This window comes from Aspergillus costaricaensis, assembly GCF_003184835.1.
Source record: "Aspergillus costaricaensis CBS 115574 unplaced genomic scaffold BO79scaffold_6, whole genome shotgun sequence".
Lineage (NCBI taxonomy): Eukaryota > Fungi > Ascomycota > Eurotiomycetes > Eurotiales > Aspergillaceae > Aspergillus > Aspergillus costaricensis.
In genome coordinates, this window is record NW_020291806.1 from 973,642 (window position 1) to 999,718 (window position 26,077).

Consider the following 26,077-nt stretch of genomic DNA (forward strand, 5'->3'; position numbering starts at 1 on the left):
AAGGAAGAGAAGGTGGAGGGGCAGGCAAAGGCAGAGTTGGGCGGCAGCGATATTCCCCCGCCTTTCTCTTCCTTATCCACCCGTTATCGATAACTACTCTCTCTGCCTTAACTATATCCATCGCTCCATCTGCAGTCCAGTACTCATCAACATTTAAACCAGTACACAACTGTATCGTATTGGGTATCTCGAAAGGAATAGCTACAATGCCTATCTCTGTTACTCTTGAATTATATGGCTTCGCCGCCTTTGCACTCCTCGGGCGTGAGCACTCTCCCTGGCTGTGCCTGAGCCAGAAGCCTCCAGAGGCTCTTCGCCTCGGCCATCTTCTTCGTCCCCTTCAAACAGAATTTTGTTTAGGGCAATTTCATCTGCACTTCCCACATCACCTTCCTCGTCCTCTTCCTTCACGGCATCCTCAGGCTCTATTACCCTCCTTTTCCCCGCCGCCTTGGAGGACTCCGCAATCGGTACATCGGAAAGCGGCTCGTCAATTTCCTCCTCTTCTTTCTTGATGAGGGGTGTAGCGCTGCGATCCTCCTCCTTAACAACAGGACCGGATGTATCATCCCGACTGCTAAGAAGCGATGCTAAAACCAGCCATGCGAGCCCTGCAGAAGCCATGCTGATGCTCCAGAACAGGAACCCGAAGACAACAAATGAAGTGAGTCTCCAGTTATACATTACCCAGCTAACCTCCCTATCAGCATCATCAAGAAAACGAGAATACAAAGGGTACCAAGAACATACCGCAAGCCCGTAAACCGCGCCCGGAACATGACCTTCGCCTTGTATACTTGCATTATCTCGGAGCTGTGCAGCTCCAAGCGCAAGCTTCCCGGTATGTTGCGCGAACCACGAGCGAACTGCACTCGTTCCATCATCGGCACTTGCAGCTTCTCCGCTTCGTGGTGCCATCCCAGCACGTAAAACGGCATGAACGAGATCTTACTAGCGGTATCCACCAACGGCGAAGCATAGGTAAGAATAGCAGGGCGGCGCGAATGGGAGAGAGTCGTAATCGAAGTGTTCGTATCCTGCGGAGCAGACGTAAACGGACGGGATAGGAGGGCCAAATCTAGCATGAAATTTCCCGCGGCGAGATTGGAGGGTGTTCGTGGTAATTCGAGTTCCACCTGGACATCGTACGGCAGGGATGAAACCAGGTCTGATCCCAGGCTTGCAATTCCCCAGGGAGGTCCTTCGCTAGGATTCGGTAACAGAAAGAGTCAAGTATCAGTCATAGACATTGGCCAAGCAAAGGTATCAATTCATCAATGCCTGCTCGTCATATAGATCCTAACTCACCCAAACTGCAAGTGAACAATCCGTTCAAGGCCCGCCTGCGGGATGAACCTGTAATAGAAGACCCCATACGCGACCGTCGATGTGACGATCATGGCTATAGCTGTACAGAAGAATAGAAAGGCCCCTAGATATATCTTTTGGGCCCGTTTCGATACAAGTGGTCGGAGGTATTCTGTCACTGTGTGCTGCGTGTTTGCGAAAGTCGTTAGTTCCTGGTCTGCCATGATGGATGGGAGAAGAGAGAGGAATTGGTACCATCACTTCTGACACGACGCCCCTATGAGGGTCTGCTCCACCGTCAGGATTCATGGTTCCTTAATCGATCTGTAAAGTTAGGGATTTGGGAGGTGCGGCGACAGGAGAACCGCCGCAACAATTGTTTTGTTCCGAAGAAGGTACGAGGATCGCGTCGACGTCACCGAGCAGCACGGCGCGGAGAATCTCCCCGACGCCGATCACCAATCTAAGTAAGGAACTGAACTGCTCCACAAACAATATGCTCTCTCACCATCTAGACCATCTCTCTACTGAGATCTGTTTTCTACAAATTCGTATGCACCGATACTCATGGACTCATCTTTTTTTAGGATAAACTTATCGTTACAGACTACCGATGTGGTAGATGGAATGGATAAGAAAAAACACCAACATGAAGCGTAAGAGACACGAGCAAAAAGGAACAAGATATAAGCACCATGTAGCGATGGACCATGCTAACACGTCCTAATATGCATACCCCGCCCAGAAACCCAACCGAAACAATGAGAATAGAAACATAGAACAATACAGCATGCCAACGGAAAGCAAAGCAAACGTAGAAACCCTTCAGATCATACACCCCGGTAAAGACCCGTATTTTTGCGCTGCATTGTCATGAGCGGCATCGATAGAACACCATCAGAGTCGGTCATCGCGGCTGAATGCAAGGCATGGAAACATGATCAAATACTTCGTATTAATATAGTGGAAGAAGATAGAGGAGAGAGTATAGGTTGGCGATCACTCAAGCCATGGCCCGCGGGCTCTGTTGCTGGATGTGCTGCAGGAGAGCATCGAACAGACGGCCGATCTAGTAGGGAATGTCACGTCAGTGAAACGAACTAATAAACCGTTCAAACAATGGTAAGCTTACCTCAGGCGCAGCCTGAATAAACGGAAGACGAAAGAAGGTGTAGCTCCGGTTCTGAAGCAGCTCCTGCAGGGTAATGATGAGACCCCATGGGTGAGGGCGGTGGACAATAAGCCTCTCGAGAAGCACCCGGATGATTTGCTGACGAATGTCAGAATCGTCCTGCTCCGAGTAGTCGGTGCCGAATAGGCGGAGAATGGCGAAGCTAAAGAAGTAGGTATGGCTGTTGGGGTAGCGGAGCTGATTGGCCATGCCGCTCAGGAGATAGTACCGCGCCTCAGGCCGGAAGGCCTTTGCTAACTTCTCGAGAAGCGCCGAGTGAGGGGAATTGTCAAAGGCCGCGCGAATGTTGCCCTTGGTCGCATTCGCAGACACGGCGCTCTGACCAATGTAAAGTACAAGCGCGTTCAAAAGGACCACGTTGACGTTAATCGGCGTATAGTAGGGGCCAGTTTCCTTGGTGGGAGGATTGTACACGGCATCGGAGATCTGCTGAATGACCGAGTCAGATGCATTGGTGCTCTGGAGTGCACTGTCGACAGCACTCTTGATGTTGGCCTGTTCCAGCGGACCAGCAGTATCACCGGCGATTCTGGGGGCTTCCCGCATTTCTTCCAGACGCTCAACCTTCAACCCCTCCCTGAACGGGTCCGGGAGTTTGTGGAAGGACGACGGATAAGCACTCAGGACCAGGTTCCGAAGCTGAGCGCAATGAGCAGGGATGACGTTACAGAACTGGAAGTGATTCTCTGCCACGAACTCAGGGAAATCGTGATGCAAGATCAGCAAGATGCGAAGAACACCCTTGTACAAGTCCTTAGCAACGTATGAGATGCTGGCCGGCTTGAGCTGCTCGCCAATGTAAGAGAGCAGCGCCTGCATGATTTCGCAGTACGGTCCCCAGCCCGCCCGCTCCGGCATGTTCAGCATACCGGACATAAAGAATCTGTGAGAGACCAACGACAGCCACCCGTAAACGAATCCTGGGCAGTACTTGGGCTGAAGAGACAAAAACTTGTTAGCAAAGGCGAACATCATGTCCTGATGCTGATCGCTTTGCTGAAGCCCGTTCATGGAATATTCACAGAGAATGCTGGAGAATAGCCTAAAGAAGACACGCTGATTGAAGGCTTCGCCTCTCATGACATGGTGGTGGTTCAGGACAAGCACGAGCAGTGAGAGGGTAGAATTGAAGAAGGCTGCCTTGCTTGTCTTGGCAGCTCCTGTAGACTCGCCTTGGAACTTGACAAGTAAGACAACCAGCTTGCCAAGGGCATCGATGTAGAGGAAAGCTTCATCGAGACTTCCACTAGGGTTCTGCGACTCGTGATCGAACATTGCAACCGAGATGTCGATGCTAAGGCGGAAGAAGAGTGCCGAGTCTTCTTGGTTGTCCATGACCTGTCGCTGATGCAGATCCTTAAGGAACGAATAGTAGGTGCGATCAATGGCACCGGGAGCCTTGTAGATACCAATCCACTCGCTGAAGATATACTCCATCTGGTCACGCTTGGACCTGGCCTTGTCACTGAGTAGGGGGTTGACGACTTCGGGAATGCCGGATTCACGCAGCTTGCGAATGATGTCGTTGGCCACAGTAACGTCCGACTCTTCCGCAAGCCATTGGCTCATGGCTTCAAGACTGCCTGAGAAGTCAGATCTTAGAGCAGAGGGTTCCTCGCTGAAGAGAACACGGTCCATGAGGTTGGAGAGGACATCCAGGGCAGCAGTGTTCTTTTGAAGAATAAGACGTGTCAAGATCATGTCAACTCGACGAATATCCAGTAGTCCGACGTCGATGAGTGCAACCGTAACTGGCACGTTGAACATGTGCTCGTCGTCAACCTCAGAAAGTAGGGCCCAGGTGTAGCGGGCCACAAGAGTGGACATATCGCACAGTTTCGCAAGCAAGTGTGCGAGGACTTCGATCTCTAAGGTCCCGGGTGTCTGCGAATACAGAGTCGTACAGATTCTGAGGCCAGTGAGACGAGCGAGTTCTTCACCGTTGGGAGAGGCAAGGATAGTGCGGAGTGCTTGGTTGTACTCTTGGAGGACAGCACTCTCCCTGCCAAGGTCCCGAATGCGCTCTTCAGGAGCGTTCCGAGCTGCCTGCTGTAACTCGGAAACTATGCTCTCGACCTTCTCACGCGGGCTTTGTGCTTCAAGGAAGCCATTGAGCTGAGACTGTGCGCCGACAAGACCAGTCTGCTGTAACCGAGCATCTTGCTGGGCTTGTGGTGTCCTATGGGGTACAGCTGGCTGTTCTGCAGGAGTAGAGAGATTGGGAATAGGCGAATATGGTTCCTGAAGAACATCTGGAAGCTGTCGACCAGAATCGGTGGAAACATTCTGAACGTGGGCCGCTGCCGGGCCACGGGCTTGACGGGCAAATTCCTCATAAATTGCCAGTTGCTCTTTGTTCAAACCTCCTGCAGCCTGTCGGTAAGGCTCGGGGATGAAAAGGCCCCAGCGATTCATTGATGGGTCAATGAAAGGCTCATTGGGCCGGGCCGCCCTGTGACGCCGACGAGCTTCCAACTGGGGTTCGATGACCTTCTCGATCTCAGGAAGAGACTTCTCCTCTGCGGCCTTCTCAACGATACCGCAAGCAGCATCGAGGTTATCGTTGACACACATGAGAATCAACCCCTCAGGCATTGGCTGATCGGAATACTCTTGCTGGATCATGCGAATGTAATTGGTCATGCTCACCTTGAGCGGTTCCTTACAGGTCACAAGAGCCAGGCTACCAGCCAGTTGCCTGACCATTATGCCAGCCGCATGACGCACTCTTTCCTCATCAGGCTCCATTGCGAAGTCCTTCGACACCAGTTGGACGGTGGAGATAGATGCGATGGTAACTGAGCGTTCCACAACGGGAGTGATAATTTCCGCGATGGCACGCTCGACCGCGCTGTGCACTATCTGGCGAAGGACATTCGGGTCCACCATGCTGCTGGCAGACGACGGGAGTACAAGGATCTTGTCCAAGCTCGGGAGAGTCGACATAATGGCAGCGGGTGACAGTCGCTCGTGGCGGATTCCTTGATTGATGCTTGTGAGAGTCATGTCCTCGAACGCCTCCAGACCATCTGGAATATTGGCCGTAGACAGCGCATCTTCGATGTGAGCAGAGCGGTCACGGATGATGACAGAGGGCTCAATGGTCTTGTGATCGAGGTCGAGGTCCTTGCACAGGACTTCAATTTCGAACTTCAAGTTCAACTTGAGTTCGGCGAAATGATACAGTTCCATGAGCAATGCAAGGATGTCCATCAGCCAAGGATTGGGAGGGTTGAACACCGTGGACTTGGTGGCTTGGACGAGCACCTTGCATGTGAAAGGAATCACGATAGTTAGGCGCTGGCTATCAAATCCCTCCAACAGAAGTCCCTTGAAGTAGACATTCTTATGTTTGATGGGCTTGTCCTTGGCTATGGTCAAAGACCCAAGCCATGCACCGAGGTTCTTGAGATGACCGCGATCGGTGGATGAGTTGATTGTAGCTTCGGAGTTCAGAAGCTTGGATACACTGACATAGGTTTCCCTTAGAACTTCCGCCCATAACAACTTGTCATTGATACGGTCCAGCAGGTCAAGGTAGAGCTGCTGGAAATTCGGCTGCAATTTCGCACGTTCCTCCACGAGGTAAGACGCGAACCATTGATGGTGTTGGTCACGAAGAACATCCGTGAGATCACGAAGCTTCTCATCAATGTTTTGTTCAGACACATTGTTCAATACGAAGAGAATCTTGTCTTGGACATCTTCATCAGGATCACGATAGACCTCAGGTCTGAGAAGCGGATCAACATGAACGGAAACAAATTTACGAGTCGATCCATCCGCGGTCGCGTTCTCGTCAACGTTCCCATTCACGGCAGCACCCGGAATACTGTCCGCTCTTCCAGGCTCATCCCTAACTTGACTCCCTTGCTCACGCAGAACTTCCTCGGCTTTCTGGTAGATCGTAGTGCCCTGCAGAGTTGGGATTTGTAGGAGCAGGTGGCAGAAGCCAGCCCATTCAGGAAGACGGTTGATCAACTGCTCAATCGCCTCGACACCGAACTTGTACATAGGATCATGCATTTCATGATCACGCACTGCCTCCAGAATCATGCCCAAGCCGACCTTCAAGGTAATGCCGTCCACAAGCCGGAAGTTGATGATACCACCAAACATCACAGCTGTCTTGGTAAGTGCCTCCAGGGGATATTCATGGTAGCAATGGTATTCGTCAATAAGGCCATGCACCATACAAGCGAATAGGTCCTGCTCGGCTGGTTCACGGGAGGATTTGTATCTTCTCATCAGTTCAAGGATTTCCCTGAGTGAGAGCTCCTCGTGATACATCTTGCCGAAAAGCTCTTGCATCTGCTTATCAACTGCCTCGGGCAACGAATTTCCGTTCTCCCCGTTGGCGTCAATGATGTCGTCGAAACCTTCTCCGTAGTTGATGAGCCGCGGATAAGTCTGAATGCATATCCGTTGGACAGGAGTAAGATTTTCGCGGTCACCGACATATTCTTCGAGGACTGACAGCAACGTGAACACCGTTTTGACCGCAAGACTAACCATCTGGGGAGCCGACTGTTCCTTCCGTTGGACGTGAAGCTCGTCTTCTGCCTTGATCCTCAAGAACTTGGATAGTAGGCTTCCCATATCCATAGGGCCTTTCTGTGCCGCATTACGAACCCATTGTTCCAGATCGAAGGGCCCTTTACGATGAGCGTAGCAAGCAAGATCCATAGCGAGACCATTCGTATATCCCAGGAGATAGTCGAGCCAACCAAACTCGACAGCATGTTCATAGATGGCAGCAGTAGATGTCGGGTCCTGCGTGAAAGTTGTGAAGAGTTGCTCTGCTACCCACTGCCGATCTTGATGCCAGGCCCCGTGCAGTGCCAAATGATATCCTTCCTCTTGTTTGAGTATGAAAACTATCAAAGTTCGAAGGACAAAGCTCTGCTGCACGCTAGTCCAAGGCTGAGGGAGAGAGAGGGCCGAGCACAAGAAAACGGGTAGATCGTACTGAACAACCGCCTTGATCATCAGTTGGCTCTCCGCGGCGGCCCAAGATGCTTGGGAAAACAATGCCAGATCGAATATGGCTCTCATAGCGTCCAAGGACCGGAGTGGTGACTTTGCAGCACGTTCGCCTTGCAAACGAACGAGCTCGGGACCATCGGCGAAGAAGTCGGAGGGAAAGGTGGCACGTAGGTTAGGGATTTGGGATACATCTGTCCTGGAAGCAATGAAAGCAGTCAGGAAGGACATCTGTGTATCACGATGCTCCCAATCACCACCCCAAAGCTTCTGAATATCCAGGGTTGGGTCATCCGTAGCTGCAGCCAACAGAACCGCATACAGCTTTGCGAATTGTCGAGTATCAAGCCTCAAACCCTCACGGTCGAAGCTGCGGAAGATAAGAGACCAATTGATTCGCTTTTCGCCATAGTGTGCCTGAACAGCCCCGAGGAAAGTCTCCAGAGAGAACTCGCGCCAATGCTGAGAGAGCACAAGGAAAAGCAGCGCACTGGCAATATGCTCTTCGCCCCAGCACTCGGACCCGGTTGAGTTTATCGTCTCAGTGACGGCGTCGGCATTCGAGGTTGCTTTCGGTCCTCTGGAGTGAAGTTGGCGGACAAGGGTATACCTGGGGTTAATGAAATTAAACATCTGAAGAGCAGACGCAACCTCAAATGGCATGTCCACGCCCAGCTTCTGATAGCGCAAGTTCGCCGCATACACCAATTTCCCTTTCACTTCATCTGTGAAATTCCTAGGCGGATACAGTATGAACCGCTCGATGGTCATGCCAATGAAAGAATTCTTGTAATCCTTGCTGACATCAGATAGCGTCGCCAGGCTTTGCAGGAACGGTGTTATGGAATTGGAAATTATCGCATCAGCTGTTGGAAAGCATTCGTCAGTTGACTTAGAACACAGTCTGATATTCGGGCTAACGACTCACCTTTAGCACGCAAGTCCGACTTATTAGCGGTTTTGAATGCCAGCGCGAGAGAAACTTTCACAAGAGGATCGAGTTTGAAGTGATCCAAAAATGTGGAGAGATCAAAATCGCGGAAGATATCTCCCTCGGATGTATCTACCGTCTCTGCGATCTTCTGGGCCTGTTCTATATCCTGAGACACTTTTTGCATCTCCTGAACTAGGAGCGGATAATTGCCAGCATTTTCCACGGACTTGTTGACTCCGGGGAAAATCTGCGGGGCATTGCCCGTAAGCAAGCGGCGAAAGTATTTGGAAAAGACCTCCATTCCGTTCGACTCAACAAGCTGGTACCAAGTCAGCATCGTACTGATACAACAAATAGTAGAGGAGGTTGACATCTGCGATGCTATGATCTGATGTACTTACCTTATGAATTTGAGCAGCTTTGGTCTCCCACTTTTCTCTACCCTCTTTCTCTGTGATAGAATCTAGGAGCAGGAAAACCTGTGCGATGGATATCTTCGTCAACGATGACTGGCTCGCGTGAGCAGCAGAGCCTGAAGCTGCCGATCCCGGCTTGTCAGAGGGAAAGCCCGTAGGTGAATTCACGGTTGTACCGGACAACAACGGAGAGAAGGTGGCGCCTCTGGAAGATCCCGTCCCACCTCCGCCTCCCCCGGAGCCTCCTCCACCCGCGACAGAACCCGCTGCGGAAGCCAGATGTGACCCTGAAGACGGGGTGTGAGCTCTGAATTTAGGTGAGGAGAGAGACTGCCCAGGTTGTTGGTGCTGTTGCGAGCCAGATTGAAAGGAGGCGAACGGTGAGGGCGTGGAGGCTGGCGAGGGTACGTTCCGACCAACAGGATGGCCCCTAGCAGAGCTCAGAACGGCGGAAAAGGAGGAAGTCAAAGGAGACGCGGTTGAACCACCTGGACCAGGACTGTTGGACTGAGGTGGCCCCCGAGAAGCTGAGGCGAGTGAGGAGAGGTTGTTGGTCGCAAGTGGAGTCAACCCACGCCGAACACTAGACTGGGACACGGACGGACCCCAAGGAGATTGCTGTGACCTTGCCGGCCTGGTCGAAGAGGATTTATCGGTGCCAGAAGCAATCGACGATTGGGAGGAAGGAGGAGGGGGAGGGAAGGTCATCTAGGAGACGCGATCATTTGATCTGAAGGCGAGCGACAAATTTTTATTATTTGCAACAGAATAAAAGCAAAGTCGAAGCCAAAATTGATGAGAACAATCGTGAGACGTGCAACAGAGCGACGGATTCTGGCAGCGGAAGAGCAGAGACCGATGGCAATGAAGAGGATGTTGCTTCGTGGCACAGGATGGAAGTTCCGATGGGTGTGAATGACGGGCAGAGAAAGCGAGGTTGAGTGGACGTGCGGGTCGGGAGGTGCCTGAGGAGCCCACACTAGGTGGCCTTAGGCAGCGAAAGAGAGCTGCGTCCTGCTCCTCCCACTTACTGAAGAGAGTAGGTAGGGGGAGGTCGATCAAACCAAAGTTTGAGGGGGAAAGTGTGGTGAAATTCGGCAGAGAGATGGAAATTCTCAAACCGGCAATCACAATTTAGGGGTTCTCAAGCTGAGATTAACGACCAGTGGAAAGGACGCGCAATATAGTTTTGGGCAAAGTGCGTAGGCGAGCGACCGGACTCGACCTCCAGCTTTGTCTCTCCTGCATAATGACCACTACGTTTAGGCAAGTGCGGCTGGGGGGTTCCCGGGCACGTGAGCATGACGGAACCAATGCGGTGGCTTAGATAACCGCTGAGTCATCGGGTGTTCCTGGGTTGCAGGTTGCAATCGGGTTATCTACAGTTAGTGGGTAGTTTTATCAAGGTAAAGTTATCTACGCTCTCTCTCAAAAGTCCAAAAATGGGGGAACCGGGATCCCTTCTTGACGGTTGTCCCCAGAGTTACTCGACAATTGATGCCCGACACCCTCAACATGGTCACCGACATTTCCGCTCGAGCAGACCTAGTGTAGATAATGGCGAGTTATCGCAATGGAGCTTCTCTCAACACTTTTTCGAAGAACCACGTATACGATCCACAGCACTAGATATATCCTATTTTACCAAGCGCAGGATAGATGGTAATAGGGGGTTTTTGAAAGGAGAATGAATGTATGGGTAAATTGCGTTCTTCGTGCGCCATCAGTGAGACCTCGGGACCAGCCACATCCATGGATGGATAATGACCGACCTCAGGGTTTTTAAAACCCTACAAGCCAAGGAAGGGCGCAAATAAAGTGTGGGAAGGGCGTCACAGGAACAAGAATCCATACCATTCGTCAGGTTCCGTTCAGTGGGAGAGAATGATAGCCACCGGCGGATATCCCTTGATGGGCCCTCGAGGAAGATGAGGTGGTCATTGGGCTGCCTGACGCTGCCCCGTGATTCTACCGCCGGTTGCCCCGAGAGACACGCCAGTGTAAACATGACAGCGTCAGCCATCTCCATTCCACAGCGTAGCTTGTGGCTAACTCCACCAGATCCAGTTCCATCTGTACTGCTTTCTCCATTCTTTCTTTCTGAAATTCTGGTTCTTTATCTTGCTTCTCCAGGGGCATCCAGGTTGCCATCTTCGTTTGGTTTTCCGTCGCCGTGGGGTTCTCGGGTTGTTCAACATTTCTTACAGCTCGCTCTGCGTTACCTTTCAAATTGTCCATATCCCTAGATACCGATAACCAGATGAGCAAAGGCTGGCCGAAGCTCTACACTTTTACCGGACTATAATCTGCCAAAATGCCGGGCACAGTTGCAGATGGGCCAACAGTGGCCATGTCCTGTATAGTACCTCGACATTCGATTAGCGAGTTCCATGTACAGCTAACACTTCGACTTCTACAGTTGCCAACAACTTTTGGGGCAAGGAAGATGCGGGTGTTGGGCCAATGTTGGATAGAATGCACACGTCCAAAGTATCGTGTGATGAGTTAAAGACATTCTACAACAGTACGTCGGCCGATCCTGGGCTCAGTAAGAGGCCCGTTTGTGTTCTAACATGATGATTAGTACGGGCTGCTATCGAGGATGAGTACGCGCGAAAGCTTCTAGCACTATGTCGCAAACCACTAGGATCAACAGAGATAGGCTCCCTCCGGTCGTCCTTCGATACCGTCCGCGGTGAGACTGAGGCTATTGCCAAGGCCCACGCAGCAATTGCGGGCCAGATGAAGAGAGAGCTAGAGGAGCCATTGATTGCTTTCGCCGGTGGTTCCAAGGAGCGAAGAAAGATCATACAGAACGGTATTGAGCGTCTTCTGAAGACTAAAATCCAACAGACTCAGACTGTCAACAAGGTAGATTGCCCTGCCCATGGAAAAGTGCACAGGACCGTACTGAACAAAGCAGACCAGAGATCGGTATGAACAAGATTGCCTGCGGATCAAGGGTTATTTGGCTCAAGGCCACATGGTTATGGGCCACGAAGAGCGTAAGAACAAAGCGAAATTGGAGAAGACGCAAATACAGCTGGCATCGAGCAGTAGCGAGTATGAAGCAGCTATTAAAATTCTCGAAGAGACTACTACACGCTGGAACAAGGAGTGGAAAGCAGCTTGTGATGTACGTGCGATCGGCAACTTGTCTTGTGTCTTGACGTCTGTATACTGATGAGTTGTTCCAGAAATTCCAAGATCTCGAGGAAGAGAGACTTGACTTTACAAAGAGCAGTCTCTGGACGTATGCGAATATTGCATCAACTGTCTGCGTCAGTGATGATGCGGTACGTTCTATCAACCCAACTTCCGGGCTTCCGCTAACGATCAATAGTCCTGTGAGAAAATCCGACTTTCCCTGGAGGACTGCGAGGTCGAAAAGGACATTATCTACTTCATCAAAGAGAAAGGAACCGGTCAGGACATTCCTGACCCTCCCAGGTTTATCAACTTCTGCCGGGGCGACATCAACGATACCAGCTCGGAAGTATCTGAAGAAGAAGGGTACTCGGTGGCCCAGTTCCAACGGACGATAAACCCGGCATATCGCACTTCATCACCGCAGCCTTCTTCGTACGAGCCTCAAATTGATCCCGATGCTGAAATTGCAGCCAAGATAAACGGCCCGTCCACTCCTTCGAGCAGGGAAGCTACAGTCACTCCGCAAAAACCACCACAGCAACCAATGCAGCAGCCCGTACAAAAACATGTGCAGCAACCTATGCAGCAACAGCCGCAACAGCCAATCCAGCAGCCGGTGCATCCGCCAGTGCAGCAGCCTATGCAGCCGCCAATGCAGCCACCCGTGCAGCAACCGAGTATGCCACAGCCAATGCCTCAGCAAATGCCGCAACAAATGCAGCAACCGATGCAGCAACCCGCTCCCTTGGATCTACGACGTGGTGGTCAGCTTCCACCGAACTATGACCCCAACCAGCATGGCGAAATTGCAAAGGTGCCACACAACGCTTATCCAACCGATGGTATGACCATGTTTTGCAGGACAGGTCCGCCTTCAGAGCGCAGCTCGGGATCCAATAGCGCCTACCGACCGTCCAGTCGGGATTCCCAGAGCGAAGTGTCAAACCCTACATCGATGTCGAGTCAGGAGCCACCAAGTGCCAGACAATCACCCACGAAACCCACGAATGGTGTAGCCCTTCCAGGTCTAGGGGCAGACAAACAGGTACAAAAGAAGAGGAGTGCGTTCTTCAGCAACAGTCCCTTCCGACGCAAGAGTCGCCATGATAAAGACCGCCAGTCTGGCCCATCTCAACCACCTTCTCGCGGCACTTGGGAATCACCGTCGAAGTCCACCAGTCCCGTTAAAGCTCCTCAACCCCAACAGCCAATTTCGGTTCCCGACCCCGACCGAGTATCTGGAAGCCCCGAGCCCGTGGATCCAAGGGCAAATTTCCAGCTTAATGTTGGAAACAATGTTTTCGACGTGGACTCCCCTGACAAGGATAAGAAGGGATCGCCTTCGAAAGCAGCCAAGACTGGTGAAGAGGAGCTCGATCCGATTGCCCGAGCTCTTGCAGATCTGAAAGTAGCAGGGAAGCAATCAACCACTCGTGTGTCTGCTGACAGATACCATGGAATTGCAACTCCAGTGCCACCAGTAGCTGCTAACCCAGGTGCTGTGAGCACACCTCCCCCCGCTTACAACGATTCATCCCTGAAACGCCTCGACGCTCCGCAACCCGCTTTCACGTCAGCGCAGATGCAGAAAACAACTCAGAGATACACTGGCCAGGCCCAGAGTATGCTTCGTGGCTCGAGCAAGCCCCCTTCTTTGACAAGCCGACACGGTGGACAGTCCCAGGAGGCCACACGGGCTCGTTCACCCGGTCCAGGACGGAGTGCGAGCCCTCATGTCAGCCCTCGAGTTGACACCCGCATGGGGCAATACAGTAGAGCGGCTAGCCCTAGTCCAACTTACCATTCGAGCAGCAGCATGAGAAGCCGGTACAACCAATCGCCAACCGTCCCATCGCCATCCCAGCGTCCCGTGGATGCATCTCCAACTGCAGAATATGCCCGAAGAGGATCTTCGCGTGCCGTGTCTCCTCAGCCACAATACCGGCAGTCTCCCACCATGGCACCGCGCGGCGTGTCCCCGCAGCCTCAATACAGACAGCCTCAGAACACAATGCCCCGTGCCGTCTCGCCACAGCCGCAATTCAGACAACAAACCCGGCCATCCAGCGCCGGAGGCATGGAGCTTCAGCTTTCTGGACAACCCGACATGTATGCTGGCAGTCGTGACGGGTACGGCTCTCGACGTGGCAGTGGTAGACCCATGTCATACTACGACGAGGCCGCGAGCGTGAGGAGTCGGTCCAGGAGCAGAACAGTCGCTGTTGCCGATCCCAGCAGACAATTCAGCCGCGACGGTCGACCCATCCTTCACTTCGGTAAATACCCCTTCCTCCTCTCCAACCCCATAGCAATAATCAACTAACCTTGCCTGCAGCACGAGCCATGTACAGCTACACCGCCGCCATCCCCGAAGAGCTAGGCTTCAGCAAAGGCGACGTCCTATCAGTAATCCGCCTTCAAGACGACGGCTGGTGGGAAGCCGAAATCACCACCGCACGCAGCCGAACCGGATTAGTCCCGAGCAACTACCTCCAAATCATCTAAAGACGAAAAATCCTAAACAAAAAACAAACGACAAAACACGATCAATGCCTATCTCATGAACCAACAACAACCAAATCATTCATTCCATCACCCCATCTATGACCCAACCATGTCCTACTTAATCACGTGTTCATGATCATGATACCAAATTGTGCTCATTTGTCTCTTCTTTGCCACATCTTCTAATCTTTGGGTCTAGTAGTATCTATTCCTCCCCTTCCATGGCACATTCTTTATGCGTTTTCTCTCTCCCAAGTCTCTAGCATGTCAAAATTGGTTGCCACCTCTTTGGACCTCTTTTGTTGATCTTGATTGTGTTTCTTGTGTGCTGAATCTCCGATACCTGTGTGCTTGATTTTGCTCGGATTGTCTTTCGTTGAAGATACGGACTAGTTCTTCTGTTCTTGTCTTTTCTTTTTGATTTAGCTGCGTTGAGATATTTGAATAATAACTTGGCGTATGGGCGCTATTATTTTTTTGCGTATACGTACTACGTTCTATGACTAGACAAATCATTATAGCTTAATCTCGTTGGGGATGCGTGTAATAATTCCCAGATAAGAGTCACCATTCGAAACTAAAAACCTAACCAATGTTTGTAGGCTTGGCCAAACAGCCCACAAAGAGAGACCAACTGAGCCGAGCGAGCAAGACAATGCAACCGGTTACCACAAAATGACAGCTCAATTGGAGGCCTCATCAGGTGGCAGCCCGCCAGCCCACTGGTTAAATAAGAGCAGCAAAAGGGTATAGAACCTGCAGGACGTCTAGGAAATGCTCAGAAACCAATACCAACTGATACAAGATGAGATGCCCGCGCACATGTATCGTACAAAACAAAGATAGAGAGAGAGAGAGAAATCGAGCCCTAGCAATCTAGAGAACACATGCCAGCGTGTGAAGTTTTGACGGACGCGAAGAGGGAGAAGATATGCCTGCAAGGCAAGCAATAGCAGGTCGATTTCGATTTCAAGGTTGTCTATCGTGAAGGTGATCATAGGAGGGTTAGAGAGTTCGTTGACCTCTTCGGTTTAGTCTGCACGGCCGCATCCCTCCACCATACATCTAAAACCTCCTGGAGTTGTCAGACAACGTATTCTACCGTCTTTGCAATACGGTTGTGTGGACGCGTGGAATCCAACCTGGGAAATCTTATCCCAGATGGTTTTCGGCGTAAGACTTTTGAGACCGGGCTGGAATGGTTCACCATTTCCATTCGTGTCAGCTGCGGCTTTGGCGATGTTGCAGACGAGGTAGACGTGGTCGTTAATATGTCCGCAACTGTTGCAGACCCGCTGGATGTGGCACATTTTTTGACTGTCTCAGAAGGATTTGGTGCATGCAGAAGTGTAGTAGAGTGGAAAGTTTGCGGTTGGAGGATTTTATTGGCCCTGGATCAAAGGGCATCGATTGTTAAGAGGTTAAAAAAAGAGTTTCCTGCTTTCTCGATTCAATTCTGGCTGATAATACGGAGCCATGCAAATGAGTCTGGAAATCTTGGCTTGAAACTCTCGCTGGTTGTTCTGCAAGATGGTGAGTAGAGAGCTATGGCATCTTTGCCAGGCGCAGAAAGAAATCTTTCTATATGCCAAAGTGTGGTGAATTGGGGCACACGCCGAGCCATTGTGTCGACGTTTATTCCACGGAAAGCTGTGAATCAAGTTTTCAGCATCACTACAAGGTGAAAATTTTGTTAAGACTTCACAGCCAGGTAGGCAACGACGGAACTTGACGAAGCACGGTATGGAGCAGCTAGAAAGGTGTGATAAAGAGATATTACAATTCAAGTGAAGACAGCATGATGGGTAGTGACAGGAATACATAGCAGAGCATCATGCACAGCAGGCCAGCAAATAACAGATTATAAAGACATAAGAGGTTCCGCAATATGTTCAATTGACACTGTACAATGGAAGGCTCACCAGTCCTTGATCAGGAAGATTGTCCAGGCAAGGTGGCTTAAGAAGCATCAGGCGAGCAGCCTCGGGACACATATCATGTGAAGAGCAATATCATGCAGTTATTATAGAGAGTTCATTCATCGTCAACAAAGGAGTTGGCCAGTCGGCCAAAGATTGGGACTTCGAAATGTTCGAGAGTGTCAACTAAAGTGTGGTCAGCTTGTGTTATCGTTGCGCAATCGTGAGAACACACCATCTCGATAAGCCCGCATGCTGAGAAAACCGATCATTGAAATATCACAGATAAACAAGAGCCATGAGAAGAAGCTTGACCAGGAGAATATTAGGTGGAGTATCTGAATGACGTGTTAGAGGTGTCAACGGTCGAATCGGCGGATAGCGTGACTTACAAACATGACGGTGAAAAGCATGCTCGATTGCCAGGCGTGGAAGCTTCAAGACGTGTCAGCAAATCTGGCAAAGAGATATCTCTGGGTTGTGAGAAAGGAGGAAGCATACCGAACATAGTCGCTCTTGTGTTCTACCAACAGGAGGAAGACACCACCGGCAGGAGGCAGAAGCAAATATGCCAGCATAGCTTCAACATCCATACGGATGGGGAGACTGGTGTCGAAAGCCCCGAGATTCCAACGACCGCTCTCCACATCATTGCCAAATCCCGTGTTTCCATGTCCACTGGTGTTTATATGACCCGCACCGGCGAACTGACTGGGGGAGGGGAGCCCCGGTGAAGCGAGTCCGGGGACGGGAGGAGATCCGCGAGGCGATCGAAGATTGGGGGACTTGATGCGATTCGCGTCGGCCAGCGACGGCGAGAAGGCGCGTTCCACCTCGGGGGACTCGTCCTGGTAAGGCGCAAAGTTCATCTTGAGCAGGCGATGAAGCGGAAGATGAAAAAACGAAAGCCAGGAGAGAAAAGTAAGGACAGACAAACGGGATGGATGGACGGGAGACGCGCTTATCAGCCCACGCTTTGAGCTACTAGTTTCAAGTAAGTAGCTTTATCGCGGTACCGCAGTTCGTCGCCTCAGGCAGCCATCACTTCCCCGCTGCTCTGCTGCTCCTGCTGCTGCTGCTGCTGCTGCTGCTGGTTACATTCTTCTCACTTCCACCACTCATCACGTATCCGCATGTCATCTTCAATTGGTATCATCATATCATCATTGTCATTCCTCTCTCGTAGTACTGTACATGGAAAATCGTTTTTGTTCATGCCTGCCTCCTCTACACCCTGCCGCGCCCCCGCGCAATTCCTGTGCCCCGCGCGATCCCACTGACCGGTCTACGCGTCGTGGAGGTCGTCGATGGCTTGGATGTCGAAGAAGCGGTAGTCCTGATTGTGCTGGAGCTTGTTCCTGAGTATGAGGTGCTTGGTGTCCTTCCCAGACCGCTACGCACCACCCGTCCACGAGTGGCCGTCCCACGTGTAGTGCGGGTGCCCGCAGCCAGCGCTCTCTTACGCTGGTCTTCTTCAGCCTTCCGGGCAGCAGCTTCCCTTTGCTGTTGAAGTTCCCGTTCGCGTCTCTCTGCTGCCTGTTGCCGGAGGATTTCTTCGTTTTCCATGTCGGCCACATCTTGAACGGCGCCTTGCCAATTAGGATTGAGGATTAACCGCTGGTTGTGTTCGGTCTGGGAGAGGATTCGCGTCCAGGTTTGGAGCAAGGTGGAAGCGGAGTCTATGGTGCGCGAGACAGTCTACAGATCATCATCGGCGGTTTAGCAATTGCAATTGTAGAAGGTCGATACCGGTAAGTTGGACTTGAACTTACACCCATGTTCTCCTTAGCACAATCCAAGCTTCCTAGTAGCCCCTCAATGACCTGGTTGATCTTGCGGACGCTTTCCAATTCACTGCGCAATGCGGCCTCCCGCGCCTCCTGACGGTCAAACAGAGTTTCCCCTCCGTCATGGGTAATGGTGGGTTCTGGCGACATGCTTTCTTCCTTCACAGCTCTGTGGTGTAGCATTTTATTTCCGCGTTTGGAGGGGGAATCCCAAAGGTCATCAGAGTCATCATCCGACAGCTGAAGCCTGTCCATTTCCTCTGCGGTGCTGCGGTGCGTCATTGTGTTTTAGAAGGAGTGATAGATAGTATGGGTGTTGGTGGTGGTGATGGTGGTGGTTATGGTGGGGGGGGGAGACGTGGCTGTGGAAACAACAATGATTGTTTTGTTTGATCTTGAAAGGGAACGAGGATACAAAATCGGAGTAGTTGAATAATGAAATGCACCAGCTGGCGGAGGGGAAGGGGAAATAACCACCAATGAAGAAAGGAAGAATGCCGATCGACAGCTAATTATCGTGGGGCAGTCTCAGCCAGTCGTTAGGGATGGGAGAGTATAATAGCCCGACTATGGAATTAGTCTATCTAGTCGATACCCAAGCAATTGGTTGGTTAGTTGGTTAGTTGTTAAAGCCTAACTAAACGAGGCGGAAGAAGGCGTGTAGGGGAAAAAAAAGGTGTGGCTGGGACGCGACAAGGAAGCACCACCAAAGCGGGCCAAACATTCCAGATCGCGGGCACCAGCCATCCCCATCCACTCTCTGAACCTCACCTCGTCTTCTCTTCCCTCCCTTTCCCCAGTCCACTAACTACCACCTTCTCTCCCTCACATCCACAATTTACATCCACTCTTACCACTACTACCACAACCACTACCACTACACCTCCTCCTCCTTTCTTTGTTTACGGCTACTACCGTTCCATTGGTCTCGCTCCCTTGGATCTGCTCTTTGATAGTGGCACGCCCATCGATATTGCGCGCCCTGTTGCCTTGGATTACACGGTCGGCTTTTGGCGTTTTCCTCCCTTTTTATCGCCCTTGAACCTGTCACGGCCTGATTCTCATCACCCACCACGCTTATATATCTCAATTCTTTTGGATTCGCATCTATCTGTTTAGCTGGGTATTATTGTGCACTCGAAGTTGGGGCTATTGAGCGTGTCCACAGCCACACTTGACCTGTATTAGCCCGTGTTCGGCGTCATTATTCACAATGGCCACAACACCACCACCGCCCTCCACCCTACGGATCCCGCCTACTCCGCGACTTGGAGCTAAGTACGATGATTATGAACCATACTCCACGCGATACTCAGCCAGGCTAGCGAGCCAACGTGCTGCCAGAGACAGAGAGTCCCGTACCACTCCCCCGCCTACCTTCCCGAGCTCGAAGACCACCGCGAACAAGTACGACTTGGATGAATCCGACACACTATCTCCTCCTGGCTCAGTTCAGACCTCGCCCCGGAAGCTCAAGTCGGCCCGAGCTACCGGCTTGTTTGCGACACATTCACTTGGAGGCCCCTCCGGCACACATGACTCGGATCCCTTCGGCGCAGAACCTTCCTCTCTCCGGCATCAATCGCGATCACTTCGACCGACTATGACCGAAGGAATGCTTCCCACTCCAGCCAAGACGCCTCGCAAGAAGGCTGTCGCGGATGTTGGAAATACCGCACGAGTGCTGTTCCCTCCACCCCCTAGCGCCAGAAAGAAGACGAAGAAGCATACAGGCTTCTCGTTGGATAGTTTTTGCGAAGACAACGCCCAGGGCGGCTCCGAGATTCAAATTTACACCGACTCGCGCGATCGCATCCCGGAAGTCGACGAAAGCGAAGATAACCCGTTCTACAACAAACCCACGGTCAGCAATACGACTACTCGTGCCTCCAGACGCAAAGAGAGCCGCCGCGACAAGGAAATAGACGACTCGCTCAATCGTGAGGATGGCATGCTTTACGTTTTGTAAGTTCACTTCCACAAGTTTCCCTACTCTACTTTTGTCGTGTGTACTAACATATCCCGCAGCCGAGGCAAGAAAATGTTCCGCAAGTTCACGGATGACGCTGAGAGCGACCTTGATAATGACGATGATGACTTGGGCCTGCTGGCCGCCCGTCCGGACCTCATCGACTCATCTATCCACAATGTTCGTCCACTGACTCGCTCGTCAATCAAGCCTCGTGTGCTCTTCCCTACCGCGAAGTCGCAGACTCCCCAAGAATCTCGCTCGAGCGATGTCGATGAGGAGGCAGCCACTGATATTGAGGATCACCTGCTTCACGATGAAGTCGAAGAGGATGAAGATCCTGCGGTTGACGTGGAGATGCAGCAACGGCCAGTCACTCCTCCCCCGCAATCCTCCGTTGCAACTCCTGCGTCACCCGGGGCTACGGTGCGGTCACTGCGTTCGCGATCCAAGCGGGATGGCCCCGAGCATAGTGAAACACCCACGGCCTCCGAAACCAAGAAAAAGCGCGTTAGTCCGTTCGATGGCTGGCTCCGCAAAAAGACAGCTCCTGCTCTGACAGGGACCAAAGCCAAGAAGCGAGATGCCGAAGCCGCTGGCAGCCCTGGTGGCCCAGCTCCTAAGAAGACACGAGGCAACAAAGCGACTGCGTCATGAGCATGATCTTGTCCGCCTATATGCAAGACTACCAGTGGAACCTTGAAGCCATCGGAAGCAAAGTCTTCCCTCTTGATTCTGCCGTCACGGATTCTACCGCAGAAAAAAAACAATCTCTTGACGAGCGTCCTTGTTTTCAGCGTTCTTCTATCTTCTCGTTCGATATTCACTGGCGTCCTTGACTCAATAGGTCGACTATAATAGGTTTTTTTAATGTGTCCGGCTGTCCTCAATTCAGTTTCCATGTGTTTGATATCAGCTACAAAAGCATCATTGTCTTTTGTCTTGAACATAACAATAACTCCGAGTGATCAGTCGGAAAAGGGAACAGGCGCGATACTATGGGCTAAATGGGACGGACGGATAGGTAAATGGGCTGGACTGGCACATGGGATGGAGTTTTTCTGTTCTTTTCTTTTTCTCTTTGCCTCTTGTTTCTTCTTTTCTCCAATGCTTCTTATTTTCATATTGCCGGCGTGTTTTCTACTCCCTTCCACTGCTTCTGTCTCTGTGACTGACTTGGCTTGAGAATCTCGGCCTTTCTACCTACTTAGCTTAGTTAGCTAGCTTGAGAGTTTCAATTTCTCTCGTACAACCAACTTAGATACCATTCAATGAACATGAAATTGTGATGTCTGCTTTTCCTACTCTGCTTCTTCATTATAAACATGACCAGACATACATAGTGGCTTAAACAAGTCACTACATACACCCATACAAGGATATCCCTTCTCGACCCTCCAGTAGTACTTATTAGTAAGTACTAGGATTTCACCATATCACCTCAGAACAGTTCCCACATACAAACAATTCTTGTTCAATGAAGGCTAGTATTTGTATTTTCATATCTCATATTTCAAGCTAAGAATGGCAGGTACTCTGCTAATAATACACTTTATCTCCCAGATAATCCGCAAGAACTCATTGGGAAGAAGAAAAGCGAAAAAGGGGGTACTCGTACAAATCAAGAAAGAAAGAGAAAAAAAAAAAAGGACAAGCGTGCTAAGAACATCATGAGTCAGTTAGTCATTCGTTGGAAGGACAGACAAATAAGGAAAGAAAAAAAAATCTCGTTCATTCATTCATTCTCTTGTTGTAGGAGTAGTAAGTAGGAAGGGGGGATATTCCAGTGGGTACCAAGATGGTGTATCTGATTTCTGTTGCTGTTCATGTTTCTGCTGCTAAGGAAAAGGAAAGTGGTAAGTTGGTGTCAAATAGGAGTGAGTAGTCGACTATGTTCTCTTTCTGCTGTTTATGTTTAATCGGACTAGCGAGTGTCTGTATTTGCTGGTGAGTGACACTGGAATCACTGATATTTCAATGGAATATTCGCCGTAGAAGGACGGGGGTCAACTGCGTTGCAGGTAACGAAGGGTATCTATATTTTGTTTTCATAACACTGGAAAAAAAAGGCTGCTTTTCTTTAGATGATGTCTAGTTCATCGTCATCGTCATCATCATTGTTCGTTGGCACCATGTCGGGTTTTCCTCCTAAACTGTCTCTTCCGGCTTCCTTGATGCCATGGGAAGTTATGAACCGGGTCTTCTTGACACCGCTGCCGTGGGGTCTGTCGCCGTCATGGGCGCGTTTCAGAGGGCTCAGCTTCACACTGTCTGCCTTTCTGAAGTTTGAGATGCCCAGATTGGTAGTGGAAAATTCATCTAAGTTGTTCTTTGCCTGCTCGGGGTGCGGTGAAAGGACGTTGTTGTTATCTCGTGATCGGAGATATTCAGCGCCAACACCCCCGGAACGGGAAATAAGCCTCTCTGCGATGTCGCGTTCGCGTTTCTTCTCTGCGAGTCGTCGGCGGAAGCGCTCTTCTTTGCTTTCCATGCCACGGCCCATCATTCCGGCGGCGATGAAAGGGTCGTCGTGATCTGCATCGATTAGGGCTGCGGCAGACTGGCCAGACGGGTGAGGGTGGAAGGAGGGTCCGCCGCCCCTGGATTTTGGAGCCGGTGCAACGTAATAGGACGATTGTGATTGATAGTCGTATCTTGCGCCACTTGGCTTCAGTCCATTCTGGGGGCGAACTTTCTTGTCTCCGCCGTAGAAACCGGTTCGAGACCCTGAGCGGCCACCAGGTCCATACATGCCTGTGCCGCCATTTACTCCCATTCGACCTGCTTGTGTTCGACGGACCTGTAGGTCGACATGAAAGTCGCAGAATTCTGTCTTCCGACCATCAACCCATGAGTGGCAGGTCTTGCCATCCTTCCTAACGGCCTTACAGAATCCAATGTCTTGCGCATAGCCGACCTCTAGGATCTTGTCATCAGATGAGGAAATGGCGAGACTGAACCTGTTGGTGTCTGTCTTGTTCTTGGGTGGTGGCATGATTGTGGGGTTCAGAATGGCAATGAGTATTCCTTCGGAGATTCTGTAGTATCGTGGAAAGGCAGTGTCGAAAAGGAAGAGATCAATTGTCCATTTCAGATCTGTCAGAGTAATGACCATGTATTGGTTGGTGTTGTTAGTTCCATCGTCAAATGGATCAACCTCCTTCTTAGTAGTGTTGGCCGGTTGCTTGATTTGCCTGGGCTCTGATTTCGATGCTACTATACCGAATACAACATAGTCTGTGTCGATTTCCTCTGGCAGTTCAAAGTCAGGCGCCTTCACTGTGCGTAAGAGATCAGGAATTTTAAGAGCTTTCTTGTCTTCAAGGGTTCGAGACAAGAACGAATGGGGTAGGATGCGGTTGGACAAGTGCAAGGAAGAGAATGCTTCAAACTTTGAGGAGTCACCACTTTTCTCGCCTTGGGAATCATCAGTGGCACTGTTTTGAGAGCTGGCCGGCACCTCGGACTCAGACTTGTGGTTCCGTCGGTGAAAATATGGCAGTGACTCCTTCGCATCAGCCGCACCATCATCAGATCTCTGTACGCTAGACGTGGTCTGGCTCCGGCCCCGTTTCAGCGACGGCTTTAGATTATATGACCGGAGGACATCTTCTCGACTAAAGCTTTCGGCCCGTCGCCTCCTCGTTGGCGAAGCTGGGACGTCCTTCCTTGACTCGGCAGCTGCTTTGAAGGCCTCCACTTCCGCTTTATCGATCTGGAAGGCAGAGCTTCGATTTGCCTGGATTCTCTCCATTCGTGCTGCTCGTTCTCTCCGAGACGCATCGGCAGATCGGCTCTCAGCCATACGTTCACTGAAGCTCTTTGGACGGTTGCGCTCCCCACCCACGGTTATTGCTTGCAGAAGACTGCCAGAACGAGAGACTAGACCATCTCGCGTCCCAGGTCTACTTGCTGACTGAGCAGCTCCTTTTGAGCTTGGCGGACGCTTCAGCGACACATCCCGACTTCTGAGGCCTTTGTCAATGCCTAACAAATACCTCCTCGGGGACACAGGATCCGTGGGAGGAACAGCACGCCTCGTCGGCGATAGCGGCACCTGAACATCATCGATATGGGCATTGCTATCCGTCGCATGACCATTGTTTCTTGTTCCTAACGGCTCATCATGTCCCTGGGAATAGCCAATGGCTGACGCAGGTCTAGAGAAAGTCTCCCCGTCATGTCTCTCTGGACCAGGTGTCCCCGTCTTCGTGCGGCTTTTCTGAAGTTGCTTGAGCTTAAGACGCGCCTCAATGGCCGCGAGCTTCAACTGTAGTGTTTCCTCATCCTCATCATCTTCACCCTCGTCCACCCCGTCGCTAAGAAGCTGTGACGCCTTGGATCGTAAGTCGGGAGTAGTGACAGAGTGTTTCAAAGGCGAGCCCAGGTGTTCGCGACGTCGCTGCAATTCTTCATACCTCTTGCGACCATTCGGAGTACTCAAGAGGGCATCCCGAGGGGACTTTGGCGGCCACGAGATCTCGGCCACTGCAACAGAAGCAGCGCGTCAGCGCACGGAAAGAAGGTCGAGCTGAACAGAAACACAAGGCACTCACTCACTGCTTGTCATCGCATCCACGGTGTCAATTATAGAGTATTTCCGGTTGTGAAAAGGGAAAAAAAAAAAATGCAGATTGAATTCCGATCCCGCTTATCGTCTTCTATCTATCGTGCTACCCTTCCTGCCATATTCACTCAACGAAGGGATGCGGGGAATGGCGTCTTTTCGAAACTGGGGCTCTGGGGTTCGGAGGACAGGAGCAGCAAAGCAACAACTACCTCAGCCACCTGACGGATTCAAGACTCTGACGAAGAAAAGAAAGGGGGAGCAGGAACCGGCAGGCCTGCATGAAATGAAATGCAAGGGAATGAAAGTGAGCTGCAACCAATCCGCCTTTAGTTTCCTTTCTCGCCCGCGGCCTGAGGCCCCATGCATGCCTGCCCGCTGACTTGTGTCGCAACGGCCGATGATTGGTTAGCGCGTGTCGCGTTGAACCAGTGAAAAAGACGCGTTTCAATTACCATTATTACTTGTACTTTCCCCCTTCGGAGTATCCGTCAATATTTCCATTTCACTATCTCATAGCCAAATCTCAAATCTCAATTGCTGCTGATGAAACGCCCATAACACCTATCCACCTCATATAATACTCTTGTATACGGAGTACCTTCCACATATCCTATCATCACAATGCGAACCCGCTCAAGCGCTCCATCGGAGCAACCTCAATCCCCTCCATCCACCTCCGATCACCAAACAGCAGCAGCAGCATCAACATCAGCACCCCCAGCGCAATCCACCCCTAAGAAAACCTTCATCCTCCCCTCCACCGCCAGCGCCGACGCACGCTTTCTCACCCTCCCCAACCCGCGAAGCGCCGAACCAACCCGCTACTTCTTCGATCCCAAACTAGGCGTATACGAGTTCACCGTCCTCTCGTCTCCTCCCTCCGCACCCCGAAGCACCCTACTCGTGCGCAACCCCGATTCCTCCTCATCCACACCCCAACCGCCAGCGCACATCTCCAAGAAAGCCCAACTCCTCCTCGCCACCCCCATCGACATCCTCTTCTTCCTCATCCCCATCCTCACCGCAAACACCAAACAAAACAACCTCTTCCAACCCCTAGACGACATCATCGACTCGCTGGACGAGGATCTCCTCCCGCCTCACCTCCGCCATGTGTTATACGACGAAACCTTCCGCGGGACACTGCACGCCCGCGCCGCTGCGATAAGCGACTCCGTCGAAGCGGGCGATGAGAAGTTGTTCCGGTTTAACGAGACGAAACTTCTCCAGGAGCTTGTCGCGAAGGCGGATAGGATGGTTAGTGCGGGGTTGCCTCCGAGTCTTGAGGAGAGGTTTGTCCGGCAGGCGCTGGCGACGCCATTGATAGCGGTGAAGAGGGATGAT

General features: G+C 51.3%; 9 protein-coding genes across 9 annotated transcripts; 3 read left to right on the forward strand and 6 right to left on the reverse strand.

Annotated features, from left to right (window-relative positions):
* Positions 1-185: 185 nt before the first annotated feature.
* Positions 186-1,667, reverse strand: BO79DRAFT_190034 (seipin). Its single transcript, XM_025680704.1, has 4 exons — positions 1,564-1,667; positions 1,309-1,493; positions 751-1,206; positions 186-691 (listed from the first exon to the last, which is right to left on the reverse strand). The coding sequence occupies exons 1-4, from the start codon at positions 1,615-1,617 to the stop codon at positions 220-222; spliced, it is 1,167 nt and encodes a 388-aa protein (XP_025542901.1). The 5' UTR covers positions 1,618-1,667; the 3' UTR covers positions 186-219.
* A 208-nt stretch (positions 1,668-1,875) lies between these two features.
* BO79DRAFT_285643 (CCR4-NOT core subunit CDC39) lies at positions 1,876-9,994 on the reverse strand. Its single transcript, XM_025688383.1, has 4 exons — positions 8,819-9,994; positions 8,412-8,736; positions 2,441-8,349; positions 1,876-2,377 (listed from the first exon to the last, which is right to left on the reverse strand). Exons 1-4 carry the CDS (start codon positions 9,539-9,541, stop codon positions 2,312-2,314), a joined length of 7,023 nt encoding a protein of 2,340 aa, XP_025542902.1. The 5' UTR covers positions 9,542-9,994; the 3' UTR covers positions 1,876-2,311.
* Positions 9,995-10,941: 947 nt separating this feature from the next.
* Positions 10,942-14,954, forward strand: BO79DRAFT_207711 (formin-binding protein HOF1). Its single transcript, XM_025682232.1, has 7 exons — positions 10,942-11,190; positions 11,253-11,357; positions 11,418-11,704; positions 11,757-11,969; positions 12,031-12,129; positions 12,177-14,259; positions 14,319-14,954. Exons 1-7 carry the CDS (start codon positions 11,148-11,150, stop codon positions 14,486-14,488), a joined length of 3,000 nt encoding a protein of 999 aa, XP_025542903.1. The 5' UTR covers positions 10,942-11,147; the 3' UTR covers positions 14,489-14,954.
* Positions 14,955-15,482: 528 nt separating this feature from the next.
* Positions 15,483-15,798, reverse strand: BO79DRAFT_252141 (uncharacterized protein; the record flags this gene model as incomplete). Its single annotated transcript, XM_025685908.1, has 2 exons — positions 15,483-15,563; positions 15,631-15,798. The coding sequence occupies 2 exons, from the start codon at positions 15,796-15,798 to the stop codon at positions 15,483-15,485; spliced, it is 249 nt and encodes an 82-aa protein (XP_025542904.1).
* Positions 15,799-16,210: 412 nt separating this feature from the next.
* Positions 16,211-17,303, reverse strand: BO79DRAFT_285645 (uncharacterized protein). The gene is made up of 4 exons (XM_025688384.1): positions 16,909-17,303; positions 16,800-16,842; positions 16,643-16,745; positions 16,211-16,593 (listed from the first exon to the last, which is right to left on the reverse strand). Exons 1-4 carry the CDS (start codon positions 17,274-17,276, stop codon positions 16,523-16,525), a joined length of 585 nt encoding a protein of 194 aa, XP_025542905.1. The 5' UTR covers positions 17,277-17,303; the 3' UTR covers positions 16,211-16,522.
* Positions 17,304-17,692: 389 nt separating this feature from the next.
* On the reverse strand, positions 17,693-18,516 carry BO79DRAFT_285646 (DASH complex subunit DUO1; the record flags this gene model as incomplete). The annotated part of the gene is made up of 3 exons (XM_025688385.1): positions 18,180-18,516; positions 17,809-18,105; positions 17,693-17,752 (listed from the first exon to the last, which is right to left on the reverse strand). Exons 1-3 carry the CDS (start codon positions 18,474-18,476, stop codon positions 17,693-17,695), a joined length of 654 nt encoding a protein of 217 aa, XP_025542906.1. The 5' UTR covers positions 18,477-18,516.
* Positions 18,517-19,277: 761 nt separating this feature from the next.
* On the forward strand, positions 19,278-20,927 carry BO79DRAFT_71565 (uncharacterized protein). The gene is made up of 2 exons (XM_025689651.1): positions 19,278-20,159; positions 20,223-20,927. The coding sequence occupies exons 1-2, from the start codon at positions 19,408-19,410 to the stop codon at positions 20,818-20,820; spliced, it is 1,350 nt and encodes a 449-aa protein (XP_025542907.1). The 5' UTR covers positions 19,278-19,407; the 3' UTR covers positions 20,821-20,927.
* On the forward strand, positions 20,928-21,426 carry BO79DRAFT_71566 (uncharacterized protein). The gene has a single exon (XM_025689652.1). It carries the CDS (start codon positions 21,034-21,036, stop codon positions 21,346-21,348), a length of 315 nt encoding a protein of 104 aa, XP_025542908.1. The 5' UTR covers positions 20,928-21,033; the 3' UTR covers positions 21,349-21,426.
* An 817-nt stretch (positions 21,427-22,243) lies between these two features.
* Positions 22,244-25,379, reverse strand: BO79DRAFT_225857 (Mcm10/DnaG-type zinc finger protein; the record flags this gene model as incomplete). The annotated part of the gene is made up of 3 exons (XM_025683759.1): positions 22,244-24,573; positions 24,604-24,651; positions 25,367-25,379. The coding sequence occupies 3 exons, from the start codon at positions 25,377-25,379 to the stop codon at positions 22,244-22,246; spliced, it is 2,391 nt and encodes a 796-aa protein (XP_025542909.1).
* Between the last annotated feature and the right edge of the window lie 698 nt (positions 25,380-26,077).